The sequence below is a fragment of the Lynx rufus genome, unplaced genomic scaffold (genome assembly GCF_022079265.1).
Source record: "Lynx rufus isolate CCGP_SWC_20201006 ecotype Redwood Valley unplaced genomic scaffold, mLynRuf1.p SCAF_5, whole genome shotgun sequence".
NCBI classification, from domain to species: Eukaryota; Metazoa; Chordata; class Mammalia; order Carnivora; family Felidae; genus Lynx; species Lynx rufus.
The window spans coordinates 86,571,650-86,585,257 of NW_025814867.1; the positions used below are offsets into that span (position 1 = coordinate 86,571,650).

General features: G+C 34.5%; 1 protein-coding gene across 1 annotated transcript in view; it reads right to left on the bottom strand.

The window, feature by feature from the left end:
• The window catches only part of PIGX (phosphatidylinositol glycan anchor biosynthesis class X), an 85,060-nt gene that overhangs the window by 44,990 nt on the left and 26,462 nt on the right, over positions 1-13,608 (bottom strand). The window contains exons 6-8 of the mRNA XM_047100428.1: positions 10,547-10,760; positions 8,018-8,118; positions 4,719-4,775 (exon numbers count right to left, since the gene is read on the bottom strand). Coding sequence (XP_046956384.1) covers positions 4,719-4,775; positions 8,018-8,118; positions 10,547-10,760 — 372 coding nt within the window. The remainder of the gene's footprint in view (positions 1-4,718; positions 4,776-8,017; positions 8,119-10,546; positions 10,761-13,608) is intronic.

The following is a 13,608-nucleotide window of genomic DNA, read 5'->3' on the forward strand; positions in this document are numbered from 1 at the left end:
GAGAAAGCAGAACTGGAAAAAGGTAGCTAGACTGTGTTTATCTATACATGTAGAATACAAACTGATATAGAGAGAAAGGAATCAAAGACCAATATGGCACACTATTATTAGATAACCTGAAAAACAGTCCCATTATTAGACACATCGAAATGCTGGATAAAATAGAACATCCTTTCGAAGGCATAACTAAGCTTTCAAGAAAGGAGGAGGAATACCTCTGACACTCTTCCAAACCCCACACTCAACCCAAAGAGACAGCAAAAAACCTGAGTAGTAAGCAGGACAGTGAAGCTATGGTTGTGTTGAGGGTATATACTTATCTCAGAAAATGGTTTTTTGTTTGTTTGTTTCTGGGTTTTTTTTGTTTTTTGTTTGTTTGTTTTGTTTTTTTTACTGGCTGGACAGAAGAGCAAAGACAAGGCCTTGGGCTGTACAAAGAGCTGGGACATTGATCCTGCATAAGACTGGGAAACTCAAAGGGCTATGCCCTCCAAGAATAGACTGAGGATAAAAAATATCCCCTGCACCAGCCCTGGGAGACAAGCAGACATTAGTATGTTTGTCTGGACTTGGTATGGAGGGGGAAACAATTTCTCTTTAGAATTCATAATCAGAAACTTTCCCTCACATGTGTTTGAAAGTTCAAACTGACATTACCTATACTGTCCAGGAAACTTCAGGACAAGAAAGTAGTCCCAGGCTGGTAGTGCTTGGAGGCCTGGAAGAAACAAATACAAATCCTCACCACACAGGTTCACTCTTAACCCAGGACTCAAAGGATTCCCAAAGATAAACAGGATTTCAAAAGCTAAATATGAGCACCCAAAATATAACTACAATATACCTGAGAAAATAAGGCACCATAAATGAATCAGCAGAAACTGTGAACAAAATAATGAAGTCTGAACTTTAGAGAGTCGAATTATTGGTTACAGAATAGAAAATGAGTTTATTAAACTGATTAAACAAAATAATACAGGAGCAAGAAACAAGATACTATTTATTTAATGTTTATTTTTCAGAGAGAGCATGCAAGACGGGGAGGGGAACAGAGGATTCAATGTGGGCTCTACACTGACAGCAGCAAGCCCGATGCTGAGCTTGAACTCACGGACCATGAGATCATGATCTGAGCTGAAGTCAGACACTCAAATGACTGAGCTACTCAGGTGCCCCGAAACAAGATAGTATTTTTTTAAAAGTGACCAGGAAATTTTGAGAAGTAACCAAGTAGAACTTCTAAAAATAAAGAATTTAATAATTAAAATCAAAGCCAATGTTTCGGTTAAATAGCAGATTATATATTGAAGAGAGAATTACTAAACTGGACCATAGATCTAAAGAAATTATGGAGAATAGCCCAGAGACAAGGGAAATATGAAAGAAAGATCAAGAGACATGGGGATGGATTGTGAAGGTCTATCATATGCTTAGCAAGAACTCTGAGAGAAGACAAAAGAGGCAGTATATAATGAGATAATGGCCAAGAATTTTCCTGAACTGAATAAAGACAAGATCCTTCAGATTCAGGAAGCAAAGTGAAGCCCAACCAGGGTAAAGAAAAGACATCTTTTCAAACATGTCAATATGAAACTGCAGAATACCAAAAATAAAGCAACTAGAAAGAAAAGACCTACCCTACAAAGAAATAACTATTAAACTTCTGAAGATTTCTCAACTGCAACAATGTGTACCAGTTAACAATGGAAAAATATTTACCAAGATTACCAAAATATTACACCAAGATAAAAGAACCAACCTTAGAAGTGTATGTGTAGCAAAATTATTGGTCATATGAGGGTAAAATACAGATATCATCAAACAAAAATGTTGCTGGTATTGTAATAGCATTGTATTGCGACAATGGTACCTATACTTGTGAGCATAGCATGAAATATAGACTTGTCGAATAGCTGTGTTGTATACCTGAAACTAACTGTAACATTGTGTGTGAACTATACTTCAATTTAAAAAAAAAAAAAAAAAGATGTTGTCAACAACAGGGACCTACTAAAGGAACTCATTAAAAAGATACACTTCAGGAGGAAACGGATTCTAGAAGTAAGGTCTAAGATGCAAATCAGATAGATAGCTAAACCTACTCATCCTATCACTGGTTAGGATGATCCTGAAGAGCATACTTAATCCACATTATTTCATTCTCTCAACTCTACATTCAACAACCTGCCAAACGAATATTTTGTAAGTTTGGAGGATAATGCAGATAGGTGTTGGTCACCTCACTCTAATTTATCTTACCAATAAGCACTAATTATGAAAATATAGGTGAGTAGCTTGAAATAGAATATCTTACTAGAATAGTCCTTAAACTCATTATATTCTGAAATCATTAAGAGCTGCCATAGATCTTTCCAGTTCCCAAGTCATATATTATACCATCTTCCCTGAGATCTAGCTAAATAATGTAAATTCTTGGTAGAGTGGCTTAGATACACACACACACACACACACTCAAATAATCTCTGCCCCATCACCACCCTTAGTTGAGGTAACCCACGTCTCTGTTATGTTCATCCAAAAGAACATATTACTTTAAGAAAACTAAACCATAAAAGTGGAGCAGATACTGGAACAGAATGACCAATAGGAGTACCTATTTTCTTAGCTTAAACAAAAAAGACCATACACTGAATTACAAAACTGATTACAAAAGTAAAGTGCTTAGGGGCTCCTGGGTGGCTCTGATGGTTAAGCTTCTGACTCTTGATTTCAGCTCAGGTTATGATCTTGCAGGTCGTGAGACTGAGGCCCCTGTTGGACTCTGCACTGACAGCACACAGCCTGCTTGCAATTCTCTCCCTCCCTCTCTCTGCTCCTCTTACACTCTCACTCACTCTCTCAAAAATAAAAACAAACAAACAAACAAATAAATAAAATAAAGTGCTTAGGGGTACCTAGCTGGCTCAGTAGACAGAGCATGTGACTCTCGACCTCAGTTCAAGCCCCACCTTGGGAATAGAGCTTAATTTAAAAAAATTTTTTTAATTACAAAAAATAAAGTGCTTATTCATTTTTTAAGCATCCAAAGAAGATAATATAAAGAGTTCAAAACCAGAAATGTTCCACTGTATCAAAAGTAATGTCATTAGCAACCACTTATTAGGCAGGAAGAGTCATATGAAAGTACTCTTCACTTACTTTCACATTTTTATTACACTTCTGAATACCTGTATAAATACGTAAGTGGCTGAATCATGTTCCAAACCACCATCTCAAATATTAACTTGAAAAGTTGTTTAAATACTGATGAAACTTGGTGCTAATACGCAAAAGAAAATAAAGATATATGTACACTCTGCCCTCTACTCCACATGTACTCTTAAGAGGTACCATGTTCCCCTCTCCATATTTCAAAATGTTGTCTGTTGATGTTACTGAATTTTGACTGACATATAATTTTACTTCAATGCCACTATATAAATCCCAGTATGAAAGAAATGCTTGTAAAAAGCATGGAGTTCTTTCTTATAAGAAAACATTAAACAAGTATAAAATTAGACCGGGTTGAAATTTTATCGATCTCTAATATTTCTGTTTTATGGCACTTGGTTGCTTTTTTCAATATTTAAGTTCTTAAACACACCTTTAAAAAGAACTATTTTGACTAGTCAAGTCATACATGTCAAAATACAAAATATTTATTCCTATAAAAACACCAGAATGTTTTAGGAAATTAAGCAGTGATATATATAAATGTTTATCATTCCATTACTCTATATAAAACAAACATTGCCAACATACCCTGGTTTATTGGCTTCTGTTTCGGAATATGCTTGTCCTAAATGCACTGCCCTAAATAAACAGAAGAACATGCTTGCCTTTTTATTTTTTAACTAGCTTATGGCACTTACTTTATTTTCTACTTTTTTTCCCAAGAAAAACAGTACATCAAAAGCTTTTGTTTAAAAAAAATCACTGAAGATGCAAAAAAGATTTTTTGTACATGTACAACTTAATAAAATATACTCTTTAAAATGACAATCTGAATAGTCTTCTTGACAAATTCAGTACTAAATGTTAGTACGTAGTTTCATTAAGCCCTTTGTAAATTCATATACTCAGAAGAGTATAATAAAATATAAAAGAAGTGTGGAAATGCTTTAAGGAATAATCAATTTTGATATTAATAATTTCTTAGCTCTCCTACTTTATTTTCTTTAAACTCTGGATAAGTAACTTTAATATTCTCATAAAATTGACGTTTAAATAAACTGATTCATCCAAAATATTTTATTCTTATTTATAATGATTTTCTCAATTTTTAGCTGAAATTTAAATGTTTCTATTCACAATGAGAATAATTTATCTCTAATACATAAAGTACCCATTTTTGTAAAAGAAATGAAGATAAAATCACTTCTCACAAAATAAATATTAATTTAACGAAACTAAGTTTCCTCTATTGGCACTAGCTTGAAGATTATCAAAGGTCTATACAACAGAGCACTAAATTTTGGAATTAGTTGAAAATGATCCAAAATTTCCTCTAGTAGACATAATTTTAGTCATAAATGAAGACAAACATAATGACATAATTCTAGAAGAACACTTCTAGTCACAAGTAAACAGGTCTTATTTAGGTTTATGGAAAGCACTTAACTCGGTAAAACTTATAGGGAGAAATGGCCATATTTGAAAACAGCCACAAGGATCAAAGTAGAACACAGGATGGTAATGAGCAGAGTCACAGAACATACTAAAGAGGTATGTATAGTCAGTCCCACTGGAACCTGTAGAGTCACATTCTTATATACCTATAGAGAAAGAGAGAGAGAGGAAGAAAGAGAGAGAAGTTAGAGATATTTAAAATGCACACCTTAAGGTGAAACCACAATTTCTTTAATTTTTTAATTTAATTTGTTTCTTTTAAATATCTTCCAGCCAGTGCTACACTACATGTAACATTACTATTTGAGTGATTCTTTTGGATTCAACATTTTATTTAATATAACAGAATCAGACTCAATCCCCACAATAATCCTTAAATTCTCCTTAGTTTTGACTTTTTCTGCTTTCTGCAGATGCTATCTCCCATCATCACCTCTGTAATCAATATAAACATTTACTTCCTCTTACTATGTTTCCTATTAGAATACAGAATTCTCTCACAGTTAAAGCCCTAAAGAAAAAACATTAAAACAATAAAGCTAAGTATCCATTTACTCCTGTTTTGTTGTTTCTTCCTCCAAAATAGCTTTTAAAAGTCTGTTATTCACAAATTACACAATTGAATGGGTCTTTTATTGGTACAACATCAAATCTGTTGTCCTACTAACCCGTAATACAAAAGTTCTATGTTCAACTTAGTTTCTATTTTCTATTTGGTTTTGAAGATAAAGAGGTTCAATTAGAAACTCTAGTAAATTTTATAGGTTAAAATAGTTTTTAAAAATATTAAAATTTAGGTAACTTGGGAATACTTTTATTTTTTATTTCTTTTTATAAATATCTGGATTATAATTTCACATAAAAAAAAAGTTACCAGCATAATCTGTAACAAAGCCACCCTACCAAAAAAATGGTGTCTTAAACCAACAACCCTTAGTGTATAGATCACCACTGTAGTAATGGTCACCTATTTTTCTGGTATATATAAACAAGCAATACTAACACACACACACGCACACACACACACACAAATTCAAAGGGCTTAATTATGACCTCTTATTTCAAGTTACATGGTCTAAAAGAACTGAATTCAAAATGTTTTAATAAGGTAATTACTTATTTTGTAGCAATGCACACTACCAATATTTTTTTTGAAGTTTGAACTGCATTTTATTTATTTTTTTAAATTTACATCCAAATTAGTTAGCATATAGTGCAACAATGATTTCAGGAGTAGATTCCTTAATGCCCCTTACCCATTTAACCCATCCCCCCTCCCACAACCCCTCCAGTAATCCTCTGTTTGTTCTCCATATTTATGAGTCTCTTATGTTTTGTCCCCCTCCCTGTTTTTATATTATTTTTGTTACCCTTCCCTTATGTTCATCTGTTCTGTCTCTTAAAGTCTTCACATGAGTGAAGTCATAGGATTTTTGTCTTTCTCTGACTAATTTCACTTAGCATAATACCCTCCAGTTCCATCCACGTAGTTGTAAATGGCAAGATTTCATTCTTTTTGATTGCCAAGTATATATATACCTCCATTGTATATATATATACCACATCTTCTTTATCCATTCATCCATCAATGGACATTTGGGCTCTTTCCATACTTTGGCTATTGTTGATAGTGCTGCTATAAATTATTGGGGTGCATGTGTCCCTTCGAAACAGCACACCTGAATCCCTTGGATAAATGCCTAGTAGTGCAATTGCTGGGTCGTAGGGTAGTTCTGTTTTTAGTTTTTTGAGGAACCTCCATAGTGTTTTCCAGAGTGGCTGCACCAGCTTGCATTCCCAACACACTACCAATATTTTAATTTTTTTAATGTTTATTTTATTTTTGAGAGAGAGAAAGAGAGAGCATGAGCAAGCGAGGGGCAGAGAGGGAGGGAGACAGAGGATCCAAAGCAAGCTACAGACTCTGAGCTGTCAACACAGAGCCCGATGCGGACTCGAACTTATGAACTGTGAGATTATGACCTGAGCCGAAGCCGGTGCTCAACTGACTGAGCCACCCAGGTGCCCCTTAAATTAATAAATCATAAATAAACACTGATTATACTCTTAATTCACATTTAAAAAATCAAATGTAATGCTCCAGATATATTTTAGAGTTTGAAAAAAAATTTGGGTTCCATATGGTAATGGAAATCTACTCAAAAGCAACTCTACATTGCAAAAGATATTGGCACAGTCATACATCTTACCAACTGTCAGTTCTAAGAGAGTTCTCCACAACAAAATAGCAGTGCTTTGCAGTAAGCCTGCACTCTAAGTAGTTATTTTCTCAGCTAGCTGGTAGACAGACTTCAAAGCACAACTCCAAGGAAAATACTTCAAATTTAAATATCCACAATTGAACATATGAACAAATCTGCTTTATGTTTTTCTGACTCACAGGCTACCTAATATTTTAAATTTACTTTACTTCGGTTGCAAATCCATTTGACTCCTTGTAAAAGTAAATTGTGAAAACGATGGCACAGATTGTGCTACTCAACCAAAGCAAGCAGGCCTTAAAGAGAATTAGAGACAAAGAGAAACACAGTTATTACAACCATCAGTTAAAATGCAGCCCATAAAAGAGGAAGGAAAGGACAGAAAAAAAAAAAGAGAAAGAAAAGAGATGGATTATATAAAACTACTCACTCCGAAAAGAGGAAAGAAGCAGACCATGTTAACTAAAGGTAAATAGAAAACTGTACACTCCTTAGACAAAGCCAAAGTTAATGAAGTATGAATACTTAACCTAATTTATTAGCTGAAAACAAGTTGGGAGGTCAAAACTATAAAAATGGCCAGCAATGACCTAGATTTAGATATACAAATTGCAATACAATGATCTAAAATTTTATCACAGTTGAAATACTACTTTGAGTCTTATTTTCCTTTTTTCACTTGTTCTGTGCAATATAGTGAAATTAACTCATTTTGTTGTTTAAAAATTAATAAATCTTATAATTTTGGGTCTCTCTCCGTCTCTCTCAAAATAAACATTAAAAAAGGGGGGCAACTGGGTGGCTCAGTCAGTTAAGCATCCAACTCCTGATTTGGCTCAGGTCATGACCTCACGGTTCATGAGTTCGAGCCCCACATTGGGGCTTTCTCTCCAAATAAATAAACATTAAAAAAAAAGCATACTAGTTATACTTAAACTCTGGACCAATGAGGCATGGAACTAACGTTAATATCTGGCACCCAAATTAAATGATTCTGGCTCTAATGAGGAACCACTGTTGCCACTAGTAGCAAAGAAACATTGAGAACAACCAAACACAGCTTTCTATGGTAGAATATAGAATGCTAATCCTTTAAATGTGGCAGAAACATTATGAGTTTTAAATGAGGCAGCATGATCTAAAAACAATATAAACTATTAACTCACTGGTTTATATTTCATATTGTTCCATTGGCAGATATCCTTACTCTTCAAAGCACAAGGAGCGGCCACTTCTGACTGAGCCCAGCATTTCAAAATTGGAAACTCTGAGAAGAAATGGTAGAACATTATATCAGAAAACCTGCATCTGGACTAGATAGAGGTGAGGCCAGTCTTTCATGTTGAGATATCAGTATTCAAACTTTTAATACACAATGTACATGACCTGAATCCATCTATCACATGCTGTTTTATTTTAGCAGCCTGCTCTACATGGATGCTAAGGAATTACAAAATTACTAAGACTGTGCAGAAGTTAAGCATGACTTCTTAACAAATCCCATTACAGTAGGTACCACATTTTAAAAATTTAACGTAGGGGCACCTGGGTGGCTCAGTTGGTTGAGCGTTCAACTCTTGATTTGGCTCTGGTCATGATCCCAGGGTCATGGGATCGAAGCCCACAACGGGCTCTGTGCTGAGCATGGAACCTGCTTGGAATTCTCTCTTTCTCCCTCTGCCCCTCTCCTCCATTCAATCTAAAATAAAATTTATAAATAAATAAATATTAAAATTTTTTTTGAAGTATAACATATATTCAGAAAAATGAATAGATCCTAAGCATATAACCAAAAAAATTTCCATTGAGTAAACAAGCCCATATAAAAGAGCATTCAGACTAAAAACAAACAAACAAACAAAAACAATGAACAATACTAGAATCCTAGATGCTCTCTCAAGAGAGGGCACTTTTTCGGGGCACCTGGGTGGCTCAGTTGGTTGAGCGTCTGACTTCAGCTCAGGTCATGATCTCACAGTTCATGAGTTTGAGCCCCACATCGGGCTCTCTGCTGTCAGCATGCAGCCCACTTTGGATCCTCTGTCCATGCTCTCTCTGCCTCTTCCCCATACATGTGCTGTTGCCCACTCTCATACTCTCTCTCAAAAATAAATAAATATTTTTAAAAAAGGGCACTTTTTCAAACTTTAGAGTAATTAAAAGAAAGCAAGCTAGGCTGGATGAACAAATTTAGCAGAACTGAACACTTTATTATTTTTTCATCATGAAAAATATGATGGCAGCAGAGTAGGATTAAAAACTTTCAATCTCCCAGTCTTTAGTGCTACTAATTTGTGAATATTCCAATCAACCCAAATTTGGAGACACGAAGAGCCAAAATCTGAAAGGAGCTTCTTAAAGTCTTGATTCTAGGAAGACTGCAAATGGGGAAAGCATAGTTTTAATTTACACAAATCACACATAAAAACAGAAAGAACTGGTGCGCCTGCGTGGTTCAGTCGGTTGAGCAGCTGACTTCAACTCAGCTCATGATCTCACGGTTCATGAGTTTGAGCCCCGCACTGGGCTCTATGCTAACAGCTCAGAGCGTGGAGCCTGCTTTGGATTCTGTGTCTCCCTCTCTCTCTGCCCCTCTCCTGGTTGTGCTCTGTCTCTCAAAAATAAAATAAACTTAAAAAAAATTTTTTAACGTAAAACAGAAAGAAAAATTATTCCCCAAACCAAAAAGTCATGGCCAACATTTATAACAAAACTAGGTGATAAAGTATCCCCACCAAATACACAAATCCATGCAAGTGGATACAAAACACCAATAGCTGCAAGTCCTGCAAATCAGCATGAAGAAACAGAAAGCAGCAAAGGGACAGAGGATCAATGGCTGAAAAAAGAAATACACTAGACATTATATGCCTAATCATACAAGAACACACCACCACCTATAGTCTTGTCAAAACAATCAAAGCTGAATCTGATCACACATCTGGAGCCAGTGGCCAACTTCCAGGAAATAGAGGCTAGATGAACAGCATGAGTGTAATGTGTAATCACCAAAACCCCAACTATGAGAAATCCAGGTTTCTCTACAGGTGAATTTTTATTTTATTTTAACTTTTATTTTTATTTATTTATTTATTTGTTTGTTTGTTTGTTTGTTTATTTATATTTATTGTTTTAAGTAGGCTCCATGCCCAACATGGGACTTGAACTCACAACGTTGAGACCAGGAGTCTCATGCTCTACTGACTGGGCCAGCCAGGTGCTCCTCAAAAGGGGAATTTTCAAAAAAAGAAAGGGAAAGAGGAGGAATCTGTAAATTAAGAGATTTAACGGTAATACATTTATTTAAATGGAAAAGATGAAGCTTTATTCTCTAAGAATGCCCACTTGGGTGAAAAAAAAGTATAAAGAAACATAAGGAAGTGATTAAAAGTCAGGATAGTAGGTTAGTTTTAGAGGAAAGGAGGAAGCAATGATTGAGACAGGACACACGGAGCTGCTGCTAGGGTGACTGGTGAAGTTCTATTTCTTGACCTGGGAGGTAATTACAAGGGTATTTGCCTTATAATAATTTACTATTTATTTGTGAAGTTTTTCTATATCTATGGTTTATTTTACAATCAAAAAATTAAAAAGAAAAAAGAAACATGCTTTTGTCATCCTTGCCCTTGATTTCAGACTTGCCAACACATCTTTACTTTTATTTTCAACCTTCAGAAAAGACTTGCAACCCTCACCTTGGTCACAATACATTAGTAAATCAGGGTTATTGACCACAATAACGGTTTCTCCATCTTTACTATGTGGCCGATGATAGCGGTAGTGCACAGGCAAAAAAGCTTGGAAACAATCGATGCACTGTGAATCTTGTCTGGCATAAATTAGAACTTCAGATTCCTTGGACAAATAATTGGGAGCTTCTATATTAAAATTTTCTGAAACCATCACTGCCTGTCAAAAAAACAGCAAATATTAATCCAGAAGAAGAAATGAATGAGGAAGATCAATAAATAAAACCAGAAGATTGCTATACAGATGAACAGAAATGTCTAATCCCCCCCTTATAAACAATTTCCATTCCATGCCATCCGCAAAACACAAGATGTGCTCTAAAAGTTTGTTTACTAAAAGTAAACTGAGGAAATTATACTCTAGGGTGTGAACTTTCCACATAATAAAAATTATTTATTTGTAGTTTCTTTATCAACCTTGCTTGGGTGACAAAACAGGTACCAAAAAAAAGAGAAATTCTGGGAATATAGCATTTAATAAATATGAAAACTGTGACAAAAACAGTTAACCCAGTATTGGGTTGAAATGATTGCTATCATTCTGGTAATTTCCTGTTCTTCAGAGAAGTTAAGATGGCAGTGAGTAAGACAGAGTACTGTGGTCAGGAAGTCAAAGCAAAGGTCAGCACTCTTTCCATATTTGGTATAAAAAGTTAATAGAAAAATAGTAAATGCTTCTTTAAAAAAATATGGTAAAAAACAATTTAAAATAGATCTTCTACACCAAAAGTAAAAATGCATATGTTGCAGAAATTAGTCCTGAATTATAATGTTTGTGTGTGTATATATTATATATCCATCCACACACATTTATGTATAAACACACATATACACATGCACATATATGTACACATATATAGGCACTCTATACATAATCTGTGAGTGTGTGTGTATGTGCGTGTACAGACCTATACACATACAACTTGTCTCTAGATTCTCTATGTGAAGCCCAGATACATCTCAGAGAAAAAAACAGAATTAACTTCTTCCCATCATGGCAAACATCCTAATCCTCCTGTTTGATGGAAGCACCAAGTACTTTATTTTTTCACATGTTTTTCCTTCTCTGATTATCACAGGAATAAGAAAAAAACAACTCACTGGCAAAAGCCAAGGAGTTATATAATCTTATGAGTCATAATGAACTTTAAAGGTGATCAAATTAAACCACTGTCCCAATGAGAGCATTGTTCAAGGATCCAGTCACTGCTTGAATACTCTCAATGACTAAAAGGAAGCTTATTGCTTTAAGTCATCTCATTTTATCTACTGTTAAAAGGTTATTCTTTTCTTTTTTTTTTTTTTAGGTTATTCCTTTTTTATGCGTAGAAATTTGATGCTCTGGTATATAACATTCACAACTGTCCTTGCTTACAATACCTACAATAAAACTGTTCCCTATTTCACTAAGGGTCCCTCAAACATTTCCACTAAATTTTCTCCTCCTCAGAGAAACATTCATAGCTTTCTTGGTTTCTCATGATATGGTTTCCAAATCATTCATCATATTAGTTACCTTTAGAAACACTCAGGGTATATAGTAGCAATATTACTTTCAGTCAAAAATTGTAAGATTATTTTAGCAGCCTTATTTCAGTGAGATATATATCCATATATAGAAGATATATGTACTTTTTTTAAAAAATTAAGACTATTTTTCAGAGCAGTTTCAGGTTTACAGGAAAACAGAGCAGAAAATACAGCATCTCTATGTATCACCCCCCACCCTACAGTTTTCTCTACTATTAACATTAGTATGGTACATTTGTTACAATTGATAAGCCGGTTTTGACAAATTAAAGTCCATCATTTAAGTTAGGGTTCAATCTTTATGTTGTAGATTCTATGTGTTTTGACAAATGTAAAAGGACATAAATTCCCATTACAGCATCCTACAAAGTAGTTTCGCTGACCCTGTCTGTGTTCCACCTATTCGTCCCTATATCTTTCATTTGAAAATTTTGCAAAAACATTCAAGAAACTCCCATACTATTTTTTCAAATAATTGACTTATTACTAACTAAATGAAGGGCCTAGATTTATCTCTATTAAATTTTATCTTCCTGGCTACAGTCTATTTTTTCCCGGATGTTGAGATTTAATTGAAATTCAACCTGTCAACCAACATTTATGTAACATTTATGAATTTGGTAACTATGTCTTCTGTATTTTCACTTAAGGATAAAAACATTGACCAGGAGGATCAAGAGCAAAGTCCTAAGGAATATTACTAGAGACCTCCTGCTAGAAATTTATTAATGAACTCTCTTTGGATACAACTAAGTGTAAATAAAAAAACAGCCCAAAATTTTCTATCTTATGAACATCTTATTTTCTATCTATCTTTAAAAAATTTTTTTAAATGTGTTTATTTATTTTTGAGAGAGAGACAGAGCAAATGAGGGAGGGAGAGAGAGAGAGAGGGAGACACAGAATCTGAAGCAGGCTCCAGGCTCTGAGTTGTCAGCATGAAGCCTGACACGGGGCTTGAACTCACGAACTGTGAGATCATGACCTGAGCCAAAGTCAGATGCTTAACCGATGAGCCACCCAGGCACCCCTTCTATCTATCTTATGTATGTATGACATGATAATAATAAACATATCTTTCTTTGAGTAGTTACTATGTTGACAGGTATTTCATTAAGTGATTTATATACATTATCTCCTTTAATTTTCACAAGAACCCTATCTGGTAGGAACTATTAGCCTTATTATATAAATGAGCAAACAAAGTATCTGAGTGAATAAACAATATAAAGAATAAGTAGAGGAGCCAAGATTCAAAGCCAGGTCACATGGACTCCCTTATTCAATTAGGTTAAACTAAACAAAAAAACTAATATTTAATACAGCCATTCTTTAGAGATACTGTGGGTTTGGTTCTTGATCACCACAATAAAGCAAATCAAATGAATCCTTTGGCTTCCCAATGCAAATAAAAGTTATGCTTATACTACATTGTAATCTATTAAGTGTGCAATAGCATTATGCCTTAAAAAAAACCC